The sequence below is a fragment of the Equus przewalskii genome, chromosome 1 (genome assembly GCF_037783145.1).
Source record: "Equus przewalskii isolate Varuska chromosome 1, EquPr2, whole genome shotgun sequence".
In the NCBI taxonomy this organism is placed as follows: Eukaryota; Metazoa; Chordata; class Mammalia; order Perissodactyla; family Equidae; genus Equus; species Equus przewalskii.
The window spans coordinates 52,511,050-52,534,550 of record NC_091831.1 but is presented as its reverse complement, the minus strand read 5'-3'; the positions used below and the strand labels follow the sequence as shown (position 1 = coordinate 52,534,550).

Here is a 23,501-nt window from a genome sequence, read left to right as displayed (position 1 = left end):
ATACATAAATTTAAACTATAAGTAAATATACAAATACCATTCATCAAGTAGCACTAGTAACTATTCATGAAAAGAAACTCTCACTGCTTTTTGTCTTAATTTACACTCATGATCAGTGCTGTCTGTGCTAAAAAAGAGAAAAGAAATATTCCCAAAGGTTTTTATATCCATTAGTCATTTTTTGCTGTTTTAGTTAACATTTCCAGCCATGAATTTACATCCATGTTTTTTGTTTCTTTACTTCAAATCATAAATAATTTTTATGATATGCCTAGCAAAATGAGTAATTAGAAAGTAAGTTGCTAGTTCTCCAAGAGAGAAAATTTTTAACTTTCTCTTATGAAATTCTTATATGCATAAACCAAGTGAAAGCCTTTTTACATGACTACCAAAAGAATGAACTGAGAAGAACAGTGATTTAAATTTCACTAATTCTAAATTTTTGATAGTTGAGCTGAAGTTTACTATCATTATTAGGAAGTTACCCTGATACGGTGGTACCTTCTGTGTGCATTAACTGGCAAGTCTCCCAGAGGCTGTACTACAAAAAGACCCTAGATCATATTAAAATACTGGAATTGCAGAGTTATTAAATCAGTTAAAAACTGTATAGCAACAAAGAAGGGCATTAAGAGAATGAGAGGACAGGCTACCGACTGGGAGAAAGTTTTTGGAAAAGAGGTATCTGATTAAAGACTGTTGTCCAAAATATGGAAAGAACTCTCTTAAAACTCACTAAAAAAATAAACAGCCCATTTAAAAAATGGACAAAAGACCTGAACAGATATCTCACCCAAGAAGATTTACAGATGGCAAATATGCATGTGAAAAGATGTTTGACATTGAATATCATTAGAGAATTGCAAATTTAAACAAGGAGATACCACTGCATGCCTACTAGAGTGGAAAAAATCCAAAACATTAACACCACCAATGCTGATAACAATGTTGAGCAACAGGAACTCTCATTCATTGCTAGTGGGAATGTTCAATGGTACAGCCACTTTGGAAGACAGTTTGGTAGTTTCTTACAGAAGTGAACATACTCTTACTGTATGATCCAGCAATTATGTTCCTTGGTATTTATTCAAATGAATTGAAAACTTACATTCATACAAAAACCTGCACATGGATGTTTTATAGCAATTTTATTTTTAGTTACCAAAGATTGGAAGCCACCAAGATGTCTTTCAATAGGTGAATGGACGAATAAACTGTGGTACACCCAGATAGTGGAGTATTATTCAGCCCTAAAAAGAAATGATCTATGAAGCCATGAAAAGACATGGAAGAAACTTAAATGCATGTTACTAAGTGAAAGAAGCCTATCTGAAAAGGCTACATACTGTATGATTCCAACTATACGACATTCTGGAATAGGCAAAACTATGGAGACAATAAAAGGATTGGGGGGAGGGTGGGGGAGGGAGAGATGAATAGGCAGAGCACAAAAAATATTGAGGGCAGGGAAGCTGTTCTGCATGATACTATGATGATGGGTGCATGTCATACATTTGTCAAAATCCGTAGCTTTGACAAATGTACAACACCAAGAGTAAACCGTAATGTAAACCTTGGACTTTGGGTGATAATGATGTGCCAGTGTAGGTTCATTGATTATAACAAATGTATCACTCGGTTTTAGGATGTTGATAATGGGGGAGGTTGTGCATGTGTGGGAGTGGGGAGTGTATGGGAACTCTCTGTATTTTCCACTCAATTTTGCTGTGAACCTACAACTACTCTAAGAAATAAAATCTATTTTAAAAATTTAAAAAGAAAGAAAGGGAAAGATATGAGGTTGATTAACACACTCAGGATAGGGAGCAGCTGGGATAAAAGGACCGTAATACTCAATTCTGGGTCTTACCAAGTTCTTCTGTCCTGTTTATGGTACACAGCCTTCCCTGCTGATAACGCAAGTGTAAGGACCAGAGTTGGATGTGAGCCTGGGAACTCCCCCGTGGGAAGGGGCCTGGAATCAATACATGCTTACTATTGCAGGAATAAGGCTGGCCACAAGTATAACTCACCAAAGACTTGCTGAGCAGCCATGCATTTCATTTTTTATGTTTTTGGCAGAATTCACATGAGGCCATAATGGATGTCACCAATGAATGACCATTTTAGGGGTGACATAGCTATCAATATGTAGGTGACATGATCTGAGCTTAATGAATAGATTAGATATACTTGGTGTTTCCATGTATTCTTTTTCTGTCTATTCCATTTTATTTTTTCTGTGTCTAATATGCCACAGAGGTTGCTTGCTCTCTATACTAACCATATCTTATATGAGTTACATCTATCCCATTTATTTTTCTTATCTAGAACAGAATTGGATTTTTTTCCTTTTTTTTGAGGAAGATTAGCCCTGAGCTAACATGTGTGCCGCCAATCCTCCTCTTTTTGCTGAGGAAGACTGGCCCTGAGCTAATATCCGTGCTCATCTTCCTCTACTTTATATGTGGGATGCCTGCTACAGCATGGCTTGACAAGTTGTGCACAGGTCCACACCCAGAATCCCAACCAGCGAACCCCTCGCTGCTGAAGTGGGACATGCAAACTTAACTGCTGCACCACAGGGCCGGCCCCAGAATTGGATGTTATTAAAAAAGAAAAAAATACAACAAACACACGTTTACAGCTACTTATTATGTCATATACCTCCTACCCATACACAAAATTTTTATATAAGAATGATTTTAGCCTCTAATACTCTTTTGATAAACATTGAAAACTCTTGTTGTTCTTAAATGTGATTTAAATTTTCTGAAGAAATATCTTTTCAAATCAAAGCCCTGACAGATTGGCAAGTGTACCCTCAACTTCTCTCACCTTGTATCTTATATAAATAAATACTCTCTGCATGAATGCTTTCTTTCTGAGATATTATTACTTTATAAGGTAGCTCATCCATTTACTGGGCATCTAAAATTGTTATAAAGCTTTCCTAACATTGAACCAAAATCTGGCTGTACATAAGTTCCATATATGGGACCTAGTTTATTTTCTGTGCACTGTTTCTTAAATCTTTTGGATCAGAGATTCCTTTAAAAATCTGATAGAAACTATCAGTAACCTTATTTCCAGGAAAAAAATGCTCATATACATGAATTTTTACAAATAATTTCAAGGATTTTCTGGACTCCTTGAAGGGTGTTTTTTGTTTTTTTCTTTTAACCCAGGTTGAGATCCTCTGCTCTAGAACAAGGTATATCAAGTTTTTCCTATATATTAAAGTACCATAAAGACCTTAGGCTAAACATTCTCAGGTCCTTTAACCAGTCGTAACATGACTTGATTATAGACATACCTTCACTATCCAGATCACCTGCTTTTGTTTTTATTGTAATGTCTGTGTCTTTCTGATTTTCATTTGAAGTGATCTCAATACATTGGGACTATCACTTCATGTGTTTGGGACACTATAATAGCAGTTTTAGATTCATACTACAGGACGTTCTTGCCTCATTCTGAGTTTCTGTTTAGCTTCATCTTTACATCACCCAAAATCTCTGGGACAGTGCTTAACACATTGTAGATGTTCCAGTGAATATTTGTAGAATGAATAAAACTTCCTAATCCTTTTTTGCATCAAAAGCTGCCAAGCAAGTTTTACCGCATATTATATTAATGCGTGCCTGTGAGGGATGGTGTTGGAGTATATGTTGCACCATACTTGAATAGTAGCCTTTTGGAACCTAAACTGAAGATTTAACATTTACTCTTGTTAAGGTTTGTTGTACAACAGCAATTAGTTCCTTTGTTATTGAGACAGATGCCAGGGAAAACAAAATACTGACAATTCTTACTTTCCTGTATGTAATACCATGCATAGTAGGTTGGCAGCATATTATAGGTGCTTCACAGATGTTTGCTAACTAAATGAATAATGCCATGAACTTGTAGTTACTAAAGCATGCAGTTTGAAAGCTTGATTCAATACTAGTGAATGTTTTATGCTTTATATTTCAAAATGAGTAACTTGAATATATTCTCCCCCCTCCCCCCCAAAAATTGCTGAAATTGATGATATGTGATAGAAAAGTCTGTGGTGTCATTTGGGGCCTTCACCTCTTTGGGCCACAATCTTGAGCCAACTCATTCTGGGTTCATAGTTCATGTGACTTAGGAAATTTTTTGTGGCTTCACAGGCAGTTTTAATCAGCTTTGAAATCTTTTGTTGAATGATTAACTACACTTATGGCTCTTCGTGTCTTTTCTTGAATAACTTCCTCTTTGTTCCTCCTGCTATGAGTAGAAAGTAGGGAACCACAGTGCTTGGGATCCTCATCTTTTTAAAGCATCAAGAGGAAACTACCTTTGTGGTTATATTGTTTACTCTTTGGGCTGTGTTCTCTCTTTCCGTGTAATCTAGGGAAGCAGCAGTGCCACTTTCTGAGCCTGCAGCAGCTCTAACTGCTTGATATTTTTAGGAAGCCAAGGCATCTTTAAATAAGTATCTCTGTGCATAATACCAAAGAGCTTATCCTATACTAGCCCTAGGTTATTTGAATTTGAAAACCTGGTGTGTGAAATTGATCTCTACATGGTTCAAATATCCCCACATCAAGAATGAGCAGCTTTCCAGTGTAAGGTGTTAGTGAGCTATTTAAGGATCCTGTGCTTCCTGAGAAAGTAGGAGGTTAAGTTAGCAAAGCGACAAAGAGACTGATGTATCAAGAGAATGTCTAAGACCTGGACTGGGGCACTGTGTCCTAACTATATTCACTCTAGGCCAGGTGTTCTCAACCAAGATTCATAGTTCCCTGAAACAATGGTTACCAAAGCTGACTGAACCTCAAATTTAACTCAGATAGCATTTTAAAACTAAGGATTCCTGAGCCTTCTCTGTGTTCTTTTATGTGATGGTGCAGCTACAAGAGAGACATAGGAAAACAAAGTTTATTTTATGTCCTAGAGAGATAAAGTTACAGCATGCCACAGGGGAGTGGGCTCAACCCAGCAGGTGGAGAGCGAAGAGATCACACAAGGACTTTTGGGCTAATGCCTTTCTTGGGGGTCACGTTGGAGTACACAAGAAAAGGAGCAAGGGGATTTCATTGGTGCATTTGAATGTTACTCCGTCATGGTCAGGGGGAGGGCAGGAAGGGGAGCTTGTGGCAAGCGCCATCCTTATCAACCTGGTCACCTGGGCAGTGTTTACAGCCTGTTCATGGGGATATTGAGGCAGCAGGGAAAAGAAGAAAAAATGAAGTTTTAAAAATATTTACAGTACAGTGCCCCATCCTCAGAGTTTTTGATTCAGTAGATCATCAGGATAAAACTTAGAAATGTATATTTTTAGAAGGTTCTCCAGATGATCTTGGAAACCCCTGAAACTGTACTGCAAATTTATGTGTGTCATGTTTCTGGGGAGCTGTATCTTTCATCAGACTGAAAGTTCCTTGACCCAAAAAAGGTTAAGAACACTAGCTATAAACCACTTGTTCTCAGACTTTACAGTGCTTCAGAAATACCCAAGGACTTGTTAAAACACAGATTGCTAGGCCCTACCCCCAGAATTTCTGATTCAGGTAGTCTGGAGTGGAGCCTGAGAATTTGCATTTCTAACTGGTTTCTTGGTGTTGCTGATGCTGCTGGACTGGAGGCTACTTTTCGAGAACCACTGTTTTAGGACTTGGTTAACTCTGCTCTGTGCCTTGAGCATCAACTTCTGGAAGCAAACTATACCTTTCAGGATTCTTCACCAATTAATATAGTAATAAACATGAAGCCTAACAAAGCTCAATCCAGTTCTCCACTGTAAGAGAATGGTAAAGAAAACTCCCTCTTTCCTGGCAAAGGAAGTGGCAATGGAAGTACACAGGAATTTTTAATTGACCCATTGATAAACCTGTTTCATAAACAATTGCTTCTCTATGTAGCGTTTCTTCCTATCAGAGTAGAAAAATGTATAGTTCCATGACCATTTTAAATGGTGTTTTTTTTTAACTAATAATATAACTTTTTAACTTGGCTCATGTTCTCCAAGGCCAAGCAGAATACATCTGAAAGTTAAAACATAAAATATAGTTTGAGCTAAATGTGACTGGAAGCAGGAAAGATGATCCTAAGGATTCCTGAAATTAGGAAAACTTGTTCTCTTTTAAAAAGCTCCTAGCAGGTGATCAAGTGGTCAGTGCAGGGAAGCTTTCAGATCCCCAAGGAAAAAACAACTGTTTCAAAAGCTATAAAACACTACTAAATCCCCAGGAGTCCCGGAGAAGTTTATTTGCCCAGACTGCTTACAGGCTGTCTGAAACTTTGAAGGAAACTAAGACCCTGGAAGGAATCTTTATTATCCACGAAGAGTCTTATCATGAAACTTTCCTCTCTCTGCAGAGATAAACTTAAGGCTCCTGGGCATCATTAGTGGGCCTCAGCTTTTTTCCTTTCCTAGTTAGCCTAGGGACTTTTGTTGCCTCATCCCTTAAGAAGGAGATGTCCTCAGAGAAACAGGAAGTGACCTGAATTAAGAAAATGTTGAGCTTTGTTTAAAGGAAGGAGAGAGACTTATTTTAAAGGAAGTCTATCAAAATTATATTAGTGGTTATTGACCTGAAATTAGATTATGGGTATTCATTTTTTCTGTACTATTTTGCACTATAACTTAAAATTGTCCTACAACATATCAGAAGGGAAGGAAAGTTCATTTTAAATGAATTGTAATTTGTTAGTAATTGAAAGAAAACACTTTAGTGCCAAAGTCTTTAGGTAAAGTTCTTCCATTGTAGTCTTTTTACTTTGCATAACAGTACTTTGATATTTTCATGGCTGTCAAAATGTTGGCACAAATTATCAATACTTAAAGAAATATGCTTGAAACTTTGGTATTACCATATTTCAAATCTATATGCTACTCAGCTTACGTGATCATTGTCACCTAAAATGTATTAATTTTTAAAATAACTAAAATAGTTACTGTCGTACTTAATGGAAATTGTGAATTCCCCTTGTTAGTTGAAAAATTCAGCTTCCAGACTGTTGCTGACATCATCAGAGTTTTTGACAAACAAGAGGTAATGGGGAAATAATTGTAGAGCCTTGTTGACTTGTGCTGCATAAGAAACAGATGTTTGCCAGATGGAAATGAACAAAACCAGTAAAGAAATAGATATCCTATTCAAGTTTCCAAGAGTACAAACAATGAAATGATTAAGAAAAATTGGAAAATATATTTTAAAATTAGTTTTAGAACAAAAAGGCCAGGATATCAGTCATATGCAAACATAAGGGCGTATACTCTACTCTCTGAGGATCATATATGTTTGACAGGACTCAAGACTGTAAGACATACTTCATTTTAGCTTAACTTTGCATTTCTTCTCTGATTTTGTGATTATTACCATTTTAACACATGCTTTGCATTTATGGTTGGGTTGATTTAATTCTGTAATATTTCTTATTCCCTCAGAATTATATTTGCATTTTCATCATAAGAGATAAAAGATCTGTGGATTATAGAAATCCTGTGCCACAGAAGTCTCCCGTGTAGTTTTATTTCTGCCAAGTGGAATAAGCCTTGGTTAAGTTAATTTAGTCTGAAATGGGAGATGTTACTTTTTACTTTTAATTTTGCCACCTTATGTGAATAATACGTGAACATTCAGCAGTACTCTTTTTATGCTTTCATATGTACAAAATTAGTAGCAATGTTTATGAAAAGTTTGGTTTAATCTTGCTTATGTTCACTTTGCTCTTAAACATTAAGTGGCTTAAAGAAGACAGTATTAGAATCTTAGAATTGGAAAGAATCCTTAATATTTTATAAACTACTCCTTGCCAAAGCCAGAAATGGGATCCTTCAGTGACAAGACTTGTCAACTTAGTTTTCATCCAGATTCTTCTTGATTGTTTCTAGTTTTTGGAAGCTCACTACTTCATGAGTATGTCTGCTTTGGTTTGGTAGTATTTAATTATTAGGAATTTTATTCATTCTTTTTGCTAAGCTAGAATTAGCCTTCCTGGAAATTTTACTTATAAGTTTCTTCCTTTCCAGATTACCTAACCCTTTAAATAATTGTACATTATTATCGTTTGTCCTTCTCCTCTTCTCCAGGCAAGACATGCTCCATTCCTTCAGATGATCCTAATAATCCATGATTTTTTTTTTTTAAATGACTTTTTTTTTTTTAATATTTTATTTTTTCCTTTTTCTCCCCAAAGCCCCCCAGTACATAGTTGTATATTCTTCGTTGTGGGTCCTTCTAGTTGTAGCATGTGGGACGCTGCCTCAGCGTGGTTTGATGAGCAGTGCCATGTCCGTGCCCAGGATTCGAACCAACGAAACACTGGGCCACCTGCAGCGGAGCGCACAGACTTAACCACTCGGCCACGGGGCCAGCCCCAATCCATGATTTTAAATGCCTTTGACACATCTCAGTTTGTAATTGTTCCTTTTAGATTATGATGCTCCAAACTGAACAAGATATTCAGAGATGGTATGACCAATGCAAACTCTAAAAGAACTGTTACCTCCCTTGATCTGGGCACTTTGTGGCAAAATTTGATGTGCCCCTCCCCCCCCTTTTTTAAATACATCACTTATTTTGGTTTAGTGTATTGAAATCCTCCAGGATTCTTTCACTTGAATTTCTAGGAAGCTAGATCTCCCTTACATTTTACTTATGTCATTGATTTTTTTAAACCTAAAAATAGAACCTAACCTTTTCGTTATTAATTTGGAGGGTCAATCCTTATTTTACCTTTCCTTGATCATTTCAAAATCTAGGTCTTAATTGTATTTTTGTAAGTTATATTTTTTAATTATTCTGTCATGTTAATATGCAAATAAAGATAGCCTTCAGGTGATTGTGTGTAAGACCAAAGACGAAGGGATAACATGTTATAGGTTAAAACAGTACTGTTATTCAGTACTCTTTAACCAGTTACAAATGCAACAAGAACTGTCATCTAACTCATATTTTATTGATTTAACTATTGCAGGTTGTGTTGATAAAAGTAACCTTTGTTTTTATTAAAAGACAAATTACTCTCAAAGAATCTATTTGGCTATTAGTCATCACTGTGTATTTTCTTTTTAATGATTCTTAGTATCCATCATGGAGTTTTGCTGGAATTCAAGTTTACTAGCATGTAGTTTGTTTCTAAATAGCCCCTTTCCTCCTTTATAAATATTAACAGATGCCTATCTCTAATATTTTGATAATGCCATGATTTCTTTCAAAGACTACCAGTAATAGCTCTCAGTTTATACCTATCAATTTAATTTACTAACATATAATTTATTTGAACCTACATAAATTTGAGTTGATTTTTAGTTGTTTAATAAAAGCATGAAGATGTTTCTGTTATTTTTTGTATTAGAAAACTTAATGCTCATTTACTTGATTAAGTATTTATCAGGTAGCTATTTAAAATGATGGCAATGTACTGACGTGAAAAGAGTACTAAGTAAAATGAGCAATTTATAAACTGTGTGTACCTTGAAACTTGGTAACAAATATACTTGTGAAAAAAAGGCTGAAAGTGCAATTACATGGTTAACTGTCTGAGTTCATGGTTAAAACTATGGGATCCTTTTCACTCATTTCTTTTGTTTCCCAAATTATCTCTAATATAATTATGTTATTTAGAAGGGAAACTAATTCTGTTTCCTAAAACAAAAAAGGATCCTCTACCTATCCTTTTTGGTTTAGTTCATTTTTAATATCCAGTTTATACTTTCCATATTAAAAATATTTTTTCTTGACAGAAATAACAGTAACAAAATAGGAATTAAATTAAATTTCCCTTTTAACTATTAGTGTTTTATCGTCTTCCAAAGTGTTCTTTTTCTGAACATAGCTTTAAAAATCCCTTTATGTTGAGTTGCTTTCTTTTCCCAATCCTGCTTATTTCTCCTTTCTGAAAGGTGACATAAGTGTCAGTAAAGCATATTAAAAATATATAAATTTATTGTGTTCTACCTCTTTTCCTCAGTATATATGATTTTGCAGTTTCTTCTAGACTGGTTTCATTTTCCTCCGTTTTAAGTTCAAAGTTTAAAGTTTTATTTTAGCAGATGGCAAAACACTTTGCTCTCTGCCACCTCATGCTGACAAGCATGAAAACAATACAGTTCTTTTACACCATCTTACAATGTAAAAATCATTCAGCTATCAATTAGGAAATCTGGATTCTAGTCCCAGGGTTTCTATAAAAATGATTTTTGACAAGAGAAGTCACTTCATCTCTCTGAGTGTTCATTTCTTTATGTGTGAAAATGAGATTATTAATCTCTAAAATTCCATTTCCATTTTAAACAGCCTGTTTTTCTTTTCTTTTCCTTTTTTTTTTTTTTTTTTTTTTTGAGGAACATTAGCCCTGAGCTAACATCTGCCACCAATCCTCCTCTTTTTGCTGAGGAAGACTGGCCCTGAGCTCACATTCATGCCCATCTTCCTCCACTTTATATGTGGGACGCCTCCCACAGCATGGCCTGCCAAGAGGTGCCGTGTCTGCACCCAGGATCCAGACCAGCAAACCCCAGGCCACGTAAGCCAAATGTGCGCACTTAACTGCTGCCACCAGGCTGGCCCCAAGCCTGTTTTTCTTTTATTCAGTTTTCTCATTCTCTTTTTTTCTCCCTCAGATTTGAAAATCCACTTTTATCTTACACTAAATTCCCATACTTATTTGATGCTATTTTGGGACTTTCTAAATTATCCGTTGATGATTGTTTATTAATGCTCCAGTTTTACACTGTTGTATTAATTGGAGCATTGAAATATGTTGTACTATCTCTTAGGGCTAGTTTCCTGTCATTGACTTCTCTTTTTTCTTTCTTTCTAGAACTTTCCTAATTATTTTTGCTTTTTCATAAAATTGATTCATGTAGTTCCAAAATATTATTGGTATTTTTATTGAAGTCATATTATAGTTATGGAAGACTTTATAGAAAAATTACATTTTTATTATTGACAGGTTTAAAGGAAAAACATCAGATATTCAAAATATTATTATATGAGCAAAGAAAACAAAGTAAATTATCAAGGATGTCATTGTATTAATGATTTTGAAGTATCCACTTCTAAAGAAGTAGTGATAGTACTTCTAGTGATTCGAAAGAAATGCAAATAAGAAAGAAGGTTAAGCATTTAATTCTAGTAATATTTGGCTATATGTGGTAACAGGATATAAATATGACTGTGTCCTAGTAAGTACAAAATATGAAGTTGAAAATTTAGGTATAAAAATAAAGTCTGGAATTATTTGTGTAAGGAAGAATTGATTGTCTTAATGGCATATACCTGCTATGTTGTAGAGAGAGAAGAGAAACCTCATAATAATTGGGAGTAAGGATGATTATCTATTCAGGGAGATTCTGAAAGAGAAGTCATAGAGATGACAAACTCATAGATCTACTGTAGATTTAGAGCATGTGCCTTGTTAGTATTCAGAAAGTCTAGAAGGAAAAAACAAAAGAAAGGACACTGAATTCAGCCATAATGCTTATTGAAAAATATAGAGACTTCTTGTGTAGAGTGTTTTTACATTATTTTAATATTCTCAATAGTTTTTTTCTTAGCTCAATTATATGTTATTAAAATCTATGACATGATATCTGCAAAGTTAAAAAAAGTACATATTCTGTTGCGCTCCCCTCCTCTCATGACTGGGGCTGTTATCAAAGATACAGTGAAGAAAGGAGGGAAAGGAGCACTAATTCTCCAATCCCTAATTGAGTTCTTAACAGAGTTGTAATTTTTTATGTCTCAGTTAATGTCTGTTTCGTTCTAAAAGTCTGTAAAACGTGCTAGGGTGGGAATTGAGCTGTCTTCCTCACCATTGTGTCCCCAGGGCCAACTATAGTGCTTTGCACATAGAAGACATCCCATACATATTGGTTGAAAGAATGTGCTACATGCTTGAGGGAGGAAAGGGAGTTTTAAAAATCAGTAAGATTAGGTTCATACCATCTGGAAATCCTTGTAGAACTCATATAGTCTCTTGTCGGGATGAAACTGCTACACAACCTTGTAGTGTCTGAAAGATCTGCATGGATTCATTAATGTGACAAAGTTAATCTTTTGGACGTTACCATGATACAGGAGTTACACATTTGATTATATATTTTAATAGATGTATAGGATAATACGGCATATTGAAAAATTTTTTCCTGAACCTAGCTCACTTTCATGTAAGACTATATCAAGTTGAAATCCTCTTAACTGCTATTGTTCATTTTCTTTTCCTACCTTTATGTCTAAGAAAATATTTATAATACTTCGCCATTGAACTTAGAGCTTTTTGTTTCTTTGTAAAGTCTTTATATTTGGAGAAATGCACTTGTTTGTTTAGGCTTCCATATCTATAATGAGGGTTTATTTCTTTCATGGCATCAGATAAATGGAACCAAAATGGTCATTTGTTTTAATTCTTAATTGCATGTATAAGATTCTTACATTATTGGAAGGAACAGATTTTCTTCAGATGGCCATACAGTGTTGCCTTCCTTTTAGCCGCTGTTTACTTTCTCACCTCTGTTGATTTATTCAGCTTGTAACCTAGAAACCAGCTAAAAAGGAAGGAAGTCAGAGATGTGTATTTCTGGGCAGTAACTGGAGTAGTTTCCTCTTCCTTTAGCCTGTTTTAGCTGCCAGAAAGGCCTTTTACCCTGCCCCCCCAAAACAAAAAAAAAAAAGAAAAATTAACAGTAGCTCTTAAGCTTCCTTCCTTAATCAATTAAGGAACATATAAACCATAAGAACAACCAATTTAAAGGACTAAAGTGCATTCTCAAATTGGTGCTTTTCGCTGTTCTGAACGGTGGTATCTGCTGTCCCTAATGAGTTGTAAGAACAGCAGAGAATTAAGGAGACTATGTAAAAGCTGAGCAGCTTATGCTTCCTACTAAGTTGATTCTCTGTGTTGTTGCTTCACTGTTTTTGTTTGTGTTAGAAATTTACCAGATTACCAGACCAGACTCACATTCATATATTTATAAAAATATTTATCAAGTCCAATTTAAATATTAAAAAGATATTTATGGTTTGCAACTAGTTGCACCTCTGTGCACCCTTCATTTGCATTAAGAATTGACTGTATAGCATTTCTTGATAGTAATGGAGAAGAATCTCATTTTGCTTTAACCATGATGTAGTATGAAATAAAAATGAATTATTTTTCAGTATTGATGTCAATTATTTTGATTTTATAAAAATTATTGAATTTTATGTCACTAGAAATATATAAATGTGTGGCAGTTGAATTGTTAGCTAAGTGTAGTTCTATGTGCTATTTGGTTCTGTAGGAAACTAATAGTACTTGAGAAACAGACAGCTGTTTTTAAGTTTATGTCATATATAATCAAACCTGAATTTACGTGAGATTGTGAGATGAATCATGTGAAATATTGAACTCATTGTCTAATGTACAATAAATTGTAGAAATGTATGAAATATATTTGAAATTTGATAGTTTATAATATAATAACCTGCATCAAGCATTTGATGTTTCTTTATTGTTTGGGGCTCAGAATAAGGCTAGCATATTCATCCAGTTGTTTTTTTTGGTAACTTATATGACGTTGTGAATTCTTGTATTTCCCTTTATGTTTTATATTCATGTCTTAAGTGATTAATTATGAATGAATTATTGGGATGGTGTGTATGATTTAATATTCACTTGACTCATTATTAAAAAATTACGTTTTTCTAAAGTTATATTTTAGCACCATCAATGTTCTAAAGCTATTTTACTAACATTTTTAGAATATTCATTACCTATCTCTTTCATGCTTAAAACAAAAAAAGGATTGATTGAGTTTTTTCTAAGTGCAAGTCCATCATACACTAAATTGAAAATATCTTCTTTTCAGTAGTTAACCTGATTTCTGTGAAATGAAATCCAAATGATACATCTGGAATAGGTATAAGGGGACAGAGCACTGGTTGCTGGCTAAAAGTTTTTCTCTTAACAATTGTTTGATGAATTGATTGTGTACATGGTATAAAAAAAATCAATGTGTTGGGGCCCGCCTGGTGGCACAGCAGTTAAATTCCCACGTCTGGCTTCCGCGGCGCCAGGTTCATTGGTTTGGATCCCGGATGCGGACATGGCACCACTTGTCAAGCCATGCTGTGGTAGGCATCCCACATATAAAGTAGAGGAAGATGGGAACAGATGTTAGCTCAGGGCCAGTCTTCCTCAGCAAAAAGAGGAGGATTGGTGGCAGATGTTAGCTCAGGGCTAATCTTCCTCAAAAACAAACAAAAAATCAATGTGAATTTTTAGATTTATTGAAATTGAGACACATACATTGGAGCAAATTCATTAAAAATAGGTCAGTGTTTTCTTTCACTTAAAAGTATCTTACATTCTTTTTTCATATTCAGTGTATATATTATACATACAGCACACATCTCAATTCAGACTAAGTACATTTCAGGAGATCAATAGTCATATGGGGCTAGTGGCTACCATATTGGACAGTATAACTCTAGGTTTATAAAGAAGTTAAGAACGTGTACTATTAGATAACATGTCATAAAAATATGATTTTACTTTCGAATCATAGGTTTTTATAACTGCGAACTGTGTAAATTGAACTGTTTTTATAAAGAATGAAAATGTTTCAGGAGTATTTTTTTAAAAATCTACCAAAGTAAGTATTAGCAGTTTGTTTTTCTTTTCAGTATAGTGCCTCTGAGATCGTTGGTTAAGTCGTTTGATTTCAGTTAGACTGTTACTCCAAAAATGTTTTAAACTTTTTTTCGTGAAGTTTTTTTGTATCAGTATATTTTTAAGGAGAAATGATTAAACTAAAAATAAAGCCTTTACTTGAAAACACACTGAAAGTATTTTTGATGGTTTAACGTTATGCTTCATTTTTGCCAACCTGAGAGATATTTACATATTATTTGTTTTCTGCACTTTCTTACTTTGGTAAATCTGGAAAGCAAAAACTCTGTATTTGCATTTGCTTTATGAAGGAGACAGTAAACTTGAGCTCTCGGTCTCGCCACTAGTCTGTCTTTGTCTGTTGTTAAAATTATGAGCCAGTCTCTATGGCCGCAGCCAAATGAGTAATCACCAGTAATGTGACTCGTGCTGGAAGTGACTCCATCAGCACCTGTGACGGGGGATTAGTTACAGTTTACAGAGCACCGCCTCTTCCCTTCTCTCAGTCTGCCCTAAGCCAAGTAGTCGTTCTCATTTGGGTGTCTGCACTGTTGGAAGCTACTGCAGTGTTTCCACGCAGACAGAGTACAGTGGGAAAGGCTTTCTCTAGCTGATGGATGGCTGTTCTCTCTATTTGGAGTATCTTACTGGTTATGTAAGCGACCTCGGGAGAAATTATCCTGACCCAGATCGGAGGATGCAGTAGTGCTTCAGCTGCAGGATTTCTTAGTCGTTAACACCACACTGCTGATGACAAAGAGCGAGTTGTAATCCTCACCACTGCCAGGGCTGAGCCAGAGCAGACAGAAAAATCGTCATTTGCTCTTCGGAGACTTGTTAGGTTACAGCCTCTGCTTCGTTCTGTGGTCTTGGCTTTTCTTCCTATACAATGACGATGCTGCAAGTGAGCTCAGAAATGCTTGGTTTGAGAGCCATTTGCCTGTGATTTTTGAAGACTGAAGAAGTATTTAGGCTAGATAAAAAAATACTGCTGAAGAACAAAATGGAAATGTCAGCTATACTTTTTGGCCTTTAAAGCCATGTCGTGGATTTCTGAGATTTAAAGATACTTTAAAATTCTGAAGAACAAAGTACGGTTTGTATTTTTCTGCTTCCTTTTTCTTTTGTCTTAATTTACATTTGGTTTTGCTTCTCAGTCTTAGGAATTAAGGTCACTGCCTTTTATAGATCTAGCCTTAGTGTTCTTAGTTGTAAGAATTTTTAACTGTTTCATTTGTTTAGAAAGAGATTTATTATGTGTATTCATAACACTGTAAAAAGATTAAAAACTAAGGTTAATTGTTTAAAGTATTACAGCAGAAGTGTTTCAGATTAGGATTGTAGAATATATTGTTTTAAGGGAAGTGAGGGTGTTTGTTTTCTGAGTTTTCTGTGTGTGTGGTATAGACTTGTCCCAACCCCCAACTTGTTTTCCAACAGTATCGTGTTTTTCAATAGACCTGCTTGGGTGGGAATTTGGACTTTGTTCTTTCAAGTCAGTCCAGTCTTTTTTTTTTTTTTTTGTAGACTAAACCTTGACTTCTAAAATGTTGCTTAGGTTGTTTTCTGCTTAAGTATTTTCCTTTAGTGAGATTTATATCAGATTTTTGTAGTTAGTGAGGCTGATTTTTTTTTTTTTTACTTGAAAAGGAATTGTTAAATGTTAACCAGAGATTGTTAGAAACTCAGACTGCAGATATAAACTCCATGAATTTCCAGTTAAATGTTAAATGGTGAACTTTAACATGGTTTATTTGAGCAGCTGAGTTATGTTTGAGAGCTGTAGCTGATTTATTTTAAAAATGTTTTTTCGAGGAGGGCTCATCTGTTCGCCTCTTCCTCATGTGAATGGAATGTGGTGCAGCATGGAGCCCCAAACAGGATACAGTTGTTCTAAGCATTCTTCCTATAGCGTGGTAGGCCCTACTAGAAATGCAGGCTCTCGACTAAGTATTTTGGCTTTAGACTATCTTTAAAGCACGGTTAACACAGACAATGTGCCTTAAAAGAACTCTTAATCGATTAATAAAGTCAAAAAAGTGTTTTATTTCAAGTATGAATATTCTATTTTAAATTAGTGATTTTCATTTGGATTTTCAAAGGCTTTTTCAGCATTGAAATAATAGTCTTTTTGTGATTAGGGTTCTATTCTACTGTGACTTTCATCAGATGGTGGCTCATTGCTTCCCCTTAGGCTGTGGAAGTTCCTCAAAGAATGATATATCTTTAGAGTCTTGAATTACTTAGTTATGCATGAGTTCTAGTTTCTTTACATTCCAGTGCACCTAGACCCATGAAATATTTACTACAGATTCATCATAAAAGCTGTAGGATACATTTGCTTTTATGTAAATATTTATGTTTTCGTTTTTAAGCTAATAACATATCTTTGAAATATGTTTGAATTAGCTACAAAAATTAATAGTGGTTACATCGTTGATTTGCCACTTTAAAAAATGAGGATATATTTTAACTACTTAGTTTTATATGTTGTTCATCTTTAATTTTTCTATAAAGTAGGAGCTCACGTTTTTCAGGGTTGCTCATGTAATACATTTTGAAACATTTCTTTAACAACTCCTATAAAAGTATTTATCGGCACTTGGTGGGAAAATATTTGTAGTTTAAATATAGTTGCACATTTTAAAATTTGTACGATGTGGCCTTATGTGCTATTTAAGAAGCATGGTATACTTTTGACCTCCATTTGTACATGATTGTAAGTATTCATGTATCAGAAATAGAGCATTAAAACTAGTCTTTTAACATTTCTGGTAGCTAAATTCTGCCAATGGCTTTCAGTTAGATACCTTAAAATGAGCAAGTCTCATTTTATTTTAGCCTAGAAACTGAGCTTTTTTCCCCCTAACTCAGTAATTTAAATTGTGATAAGTTCGCCTGTTGAAATTTACCCTTAATACTCTGACCTACCTTTAAAAGCAAAGCTTTAGAGGTTCTCTTCACAAGAATGTTTTTCATATTATAAAATGACTAGGTCTCATAGGAAATGCAACCCACCTATATTATTTGGGTAAGAAAGAGGCACTCAGACAGAAGTTTACTTCTTTTTCAAATTCTATTTAATTGAATTGTATCTTCAGCTACTTAGATAATACCTTTTGTGGACCTTTTTGTTACTTGCAAGTTGACCTGACATGGTAAATGAAAAGAAAATAGAGCGTTTGATAAAGTTCAAGGATTAAAAGTCCTCTTGGAAAACGTGCCAGTGTTTTCTAGTTTACTAAAAACTAAACAGACAAAGATACAATATGGAAAATGTTACATATTTCATGTCAATCGATCACATACTGGTAGATTTTGAAGTCTAAATAGAATAAATGCTCTTGGATTTCTTACAAATTTTAGTTACTCCTTAGGTAAAATAATGAGTAGGATTTTATGAGATGATAATTTTAGGAATTTTGTCTTGGTCAATGGAAAAGATTAGATGGCAATAGTAGTAGGAGATAACTAAATAATGGGGGCCTGTTTGTTTTGAAAATATAATTTATTGCCCAAATAAAAATACTTTTGCTACACATATAGTACTTGAAAGGTTAGCCCTAGGACAGGGGAGGGAGCCTTTTACTGTGATTAGATTTTCTAATCATAAACACTGAAATTAAGTGGGGATGTCAGAAAAGTTTTTCATGTTATTTTAGTTTAGCAAAGATTTTATTTATAAGTTTATAGCGCGGATACTATAGAAATATTCTCATGTGGTTTTGGCATTTTCAAAACAGTGTTCCAGACTCAGCAAATTGAATTGAAAGCTTTGAAAGGAATTTCTTACGTATAGAAATTAACCTCTTAAGAGCCACTCTGAATCATAGATCTTGAAAAGTTTTTCCCCTGAGTGTTTATTAATTGCGATTAGCAAGATGTTAGATTTCTTTGAAACATAATAAGAGAAGGGGGAAACACAATGGCTTTGGATCTCCTGGGGATTTTTACAGTCTCTGCCAAAAGCTTTGGTTTACATCCAAACAGTCACACAAGTTGCCGTGTACTGAGAAAGATTTCTCCATGTGCTATAGGTAATTTAGAAACAGAGGTGGTTGTTAATTTCATTTTCCAAACTTAGATTTTTTTTTGGTAGTAAAACCGCTGTTTTTAAGGTGGTGAAATTTTGTTTTCATTTTTTAAGTTTTTAGAACAGTACCATGAATATAAGATACTTGGTTTTTATTCAAGCTGCTTCTGCTTCGAAAGTGAGTGTGACAGTCATAAAAAAAATGCATACGTAGTACCTTTATTTCCTTCCTTCCTCTTCCTCTCCTGCGTCCCTCCCTGCCACTCCCACCCCAAGAAATGAGTGAAATCCTTTATGTAAAAGATATCTTATTTAAAATAATCAAATGACCATGGATTCCATATCCACTTCACCCCTGGCCCCACGTTCTTGTGGTCGTGGTGGTTTTAGGTAGTGTAGTTCTGGAGAGAGAGTACTGAAAAGGTGGATTTTGTGTACTAATTCTTACCTCCTCCTTCTTTTCCTCCTCCCTTCCCCCATGCTGCTCTCACTGAAGCAGCTGGATTTTTATTTGTGCTTGGGGCAGGGGCGGGGTGAGGGTTGATAGTACATAGGGTGGAGTTAAAAGACCAGATGCATCCTGATCATTTAAAATCCTTCATGATGTGAGTGAGCTAGGAAAAAATTATGCATGTTTAAGTCATAACTACTTTATTTTATAAAGAATAATACTTATATCTTTTTTAAAGACAAGTTCGGGTGAATAAGTTCTCCTACCCAGTTTACTTTTTCAGAAGCAATCTCTTTTTTTCATCCTAGAAATTTTTCTATGCGTGTATATTTGATTATATCTCTGTTTTTAAATAAAAAACTGGGGCTTAATATACTGGGGTTTTTTTCATATCATCCCTTATAAATCTACTTCATTCCTCTTTAATGAATACAAAATACTATATTGTATGGATCAAAGCATTACTTTAGATTATAATATAAAAACTAATATTAATTGGTATCCTAAAAACATTATGATAATAACATTAATACGTTGTATTTATATATACCCCGTCACAATTTGAGAATGAAACTCAGAAAATAACCATTAAAATTTTTTTTTTTTGCTCTCTTACCAGACTTTCAAACCCCTGGTTGAAAAAAGTATACCCAGTTCAATCACTGCGGTAGAATTCCTTGTAGATAAACAACTGGATTTTTTAACTGAAGATAGTGCCTTTCAGCCCTACCAGGTAAGAAATTTTAGGTTGCTTTTAAAAGTTAACTATCATTAAACCTCGCTGATGTTTAGATCTTCTTTTAAGAACTGAATTGTAACTAACATCTAGGTGTGCAAGGAGCCCAGTGCCTTCAATAAATTTCGATTATAGCATAAATGATTCATTTATCCAATCAACAAATATATCCTGAGAACTTACTATGAGCCAGGTAGCATTCTATCGCTGGGAATACACAAGTGAGCAAAATAAAGTCCCTGTCATTCTAAATAATGTCCATTGTTAGAAAATAAAGGGTTAGATATTAGTATAAATTAGCTTTGTTTCCAGCTCCGAAGGTTAAGCATTGGATCAGTTAATGTAATTAAGTGAGGTTAGTGTTTACTATATGCATACATATCATTTTAGCATAATAGTAGTTCATTTTCTTTTTCAGTGGGAGTATTCTTTCAGGTTGTCATTAATTGAACAGTTCGGTTTCTAAATTATACTTCCCAGTTTTTGCAGTTTAAATACAAATACATTTGATTGGAAAAACGTTTTCTGGTAGGCTTTTTAGATTTAAATCATGTGAAGAAACTCATCAAAGTGGTAAGCTAAATGTCTTTGAAAGTTTCTAGTGATGTTCTATCAGTTAATTTTTAAAGCTATAAGTAAAAATGCACAGTTCATTTTCTTTGTAGATTTGGATTTTAGACTGAATTAAGTCTATATATTTTATGTTTTTTTATTGAAATGTTTAAAATAATATAGTAATTGTATTGAAGGAAAAGATGAGTGAACTAGTTTGACTTTTTAAAAAATGGAACTGAAAGTCAGCACTCCTGTTTCATTTCAGAATAGTTAGTGTTTTTCAAAAATAAAATGTAGAGGCATCGTTTCCATGGAAAGAAGAAGAACTTGAGTTAATGAGCAGTGATTTGTTGTGTATGAAGTTATAGTACTTAGGGAATTAGAGTAGTTACGAGCCTCTTCTATTAGATCTACCAAAATGAGATGATAGTTCCCTCAGTTAAATATTAGTTCCTATTTTGACGTCTACATAGATGTACTTTGGTCTTTCCATGTTATTTTTCTTATTTTGTTAAGTGGGCTCGTTTTTGTACTGTTAGCTTTTGCTCTTTGTTTACAATATTTATTTGTAAATATTCATAGCAAGTCTCAGTTTAACAGTGGAGGTGTTAGAGCTTTTCCCTCAAGTTTTATTTTGTTTTGCTTTTAATTGTGAATCCATTTGGCTTACTATAGGTCTTATTATAATTTGTTTCATTTCTGACAATCTTTTCGTGGGAATTAGACTAGGTAAGTCTAGGTAAAATCAAAGGAACTTTCCAACTGTTAATGTTTTAATTCTGTGGTTGCTGATTAGCACTCTGGAAATTTCAGCTTGGAATTGATTTAGAGAAGTGAAATTATTATGTAGAAATTACTTTTAAAAATAAACTCTTTTGCCAGGTGGCCTAAAACTCTACAACATGTTTATTAAAATTATAGTGATTGAAAGAATGTGCTAACATTTTATAGTTTGGGGATGTTTTTACATTTTAAACTGTTTTTGATTCTGATACTTCTATCATTTTGTTAAAAATAAAGGCACAAGAGCTAAAAGTAGATTGGTGAATTGTGTGATTGTCTTTGTTAGTAAGCTATTTATATTGCTCTGCTAGTATAGGTAAATTGACCTCTGACGTAGAAGGTACTGTATCTTCCGGAGGTGAAGTGATTCACTTAACATTTTAACCATTTGTGTTTCACAAATAATGTGAATTCTCAGTTCTAAAAAATGAGTAGTTACTCTAAGAGCACTTGATTTAGGGACGTGGCATACCTTAATTTTAGAATTTCTTTTTAAGTGTTAGTTAAGTTTTTTTGTTTGGTTTTTTTTAAGGAAGATTAGCCCTGAGCTAACTGCTCCCAATCCTCCTCTTTTTGCTGAGGAAGACTGGCCCTGAGCTAACATCCATGCCCATCTTACTCCACTATATGTGGGATGCCTGCCACAGCATGGCTTGCCAAGTGGTGCCGTGTCCGTACCTGTGATCCGAACTGGTGAACCCCAGGCCGCCAAAGCAGAAGTGCACACTTAACCCCTGTGCCACTGGGCTGGTCCATTAATTTTATTTATTTATTTTTTTTTGTTTGAGGAATATTAGCCCTGAGATAACATCTGCTGCCAATCCTCCTCTTTTTGCTGAGGAAGACTGGCCCTGCACTAACATCTCTGCCCATCCTCCTCTACTTTATATGTGGGACGCCTACCACAGCATGGCTTGCCAAGCGGTGCCATGTGCACACCCGAGATCCAAACCGGTGAACCCCAGGCCACTGAATCAGAATGTGGGAACTCAACCACTGCACCACTGGGCCGGCAAGTTTAGTTAGTTTTATGATGGATTGCAGTAGAGCTGTTTTGAATGTATATCAATTTTTATATTTAGATTTTTTAATCACGTTAAGAAATATAAAAATATTTTCTCCAGTATGTAAATGATAGGCACCTACTGTAATATTGTGAATGAAAATTTACTCCAGAGACCTACGATGGCTCAGTCAAGTTTTTCAAATTTATTTATTTAAATGAAATATAGACACATTACAGTTAAAGGAAGCAATTTTAGAGTTCGTGTAATTAGAGTGGCTTTATCCCAGAATGCTTTTCTTTAACCAGTTGTCCAAACAGTACATTAAGTTTTTTTGGCATCTTAAACATGGCAGCTGTTACTGGCATAGATATAGTAAATAGTGCCTGACATGTCTTAACCTTAGGATAACCCTATGTAAGTCAAAGGGAGTTTGGGGAAAATTGAACAAGTCTTTTAAATGGTCTCCCTGTTTTTTTCTCACTTTTTAAATTTCATGAGGCAGTTTCTTCTGAATCTGGGTGTTAATTATCCTTTATAGACTTCTTAAGTATGACGGGGAAAAAGTCTTGCTTGGAATTGGCATTTGTGTATAGAGTGATGAGTATACATAGTAATGTTTTAAAAATTACCACAAATGATTCTTTGCTGTGAATCTAATTAATGTTTTTATAGTGGGAATTCCCATTCACCATCTTTCTCCTTGACTTCTCAGTATTTTATTTTTTATTTTTATTTATTTTTTTTAATTTTTTTTTAAAGATTTTATTTTTTCCTTTTTCTCCCCAAAGCCCCTGGGTACATAGTTGTATACTCTTTGTTGTGGGTCCTTCTAGTTGTGGCATGTGGGACGCTGCCTCAGCATGGTTTCATGAGCAGTGCCATGTCCGCACCCAGGATTTGACCCAACGAAAGACTGGGCTGCCTGCAGCGGAGTGCGCGAACTTAACCACTCCGCCACGGGGCCAGCCCCAACTTCTCAGTATTTTATTCTGTAATAGTATGCTCCTTTACTTTCCTTTATAGTTGCACTCTGTCAGTTTATCAGAATGATAACATAGATTGTAGGGTGATGGTTAGGAAACAGATGACTTGGGATCAATACAGATCCTTTCACTTTTAGGTCACTGGTTTGAATCCTGCATTTATCTCTGAATGATTTCAATGCATTGACTATGAGAGGGCATGTTTTAAGTTAGTTCATCAGTCAGTTTTTTAGGTGACATGTAGTTGGGGGGACTGAGTGCAACTGTCATAGAATGTAGTTTTCAATATTCTGAAAGAAAGTTGAATGAGGAGAAAAATCAA

General features: G+C 34.7%; 1 protein-coding gene across 13 annotated transcripts in view; it reads left to right on the top strand.

Annotated features, from left to right (window-relative positions):
• JMJD1C (jumonji domain containing 1C) overlaps positions 1 to 23,501 on the top strand; it is a 346,491-nt gene that overhangs the window by 245,781 nt on the left and 77,209 nt on the right. For 9 of the 13 annotated variants that reach the window (XR_011523679.1, XM_070563438.1, XM_070563432.1 and 6 more), the window contains one exon: positions 19,735 to 19,848. Coding sequence is in view for 3 of the 13 variants with exons in the window: in XM_070563438.1 (XP_070419539.1) it covers positions 19,735 to 19,848 (114 nt within the window). In the remaining 10 variants the exon portion in view is untranslated. Of the gene's footprint in view, positions 1 to 15,010; positions 15,728 to 19,734; positions 19,849 to 23,501 lie in introns of those variants that run through there. The other 4 variants (XM_008516566.2, XM_008516567.2, XM_070563525.1 and 1 more) reach the window with 4 other exon arrangements.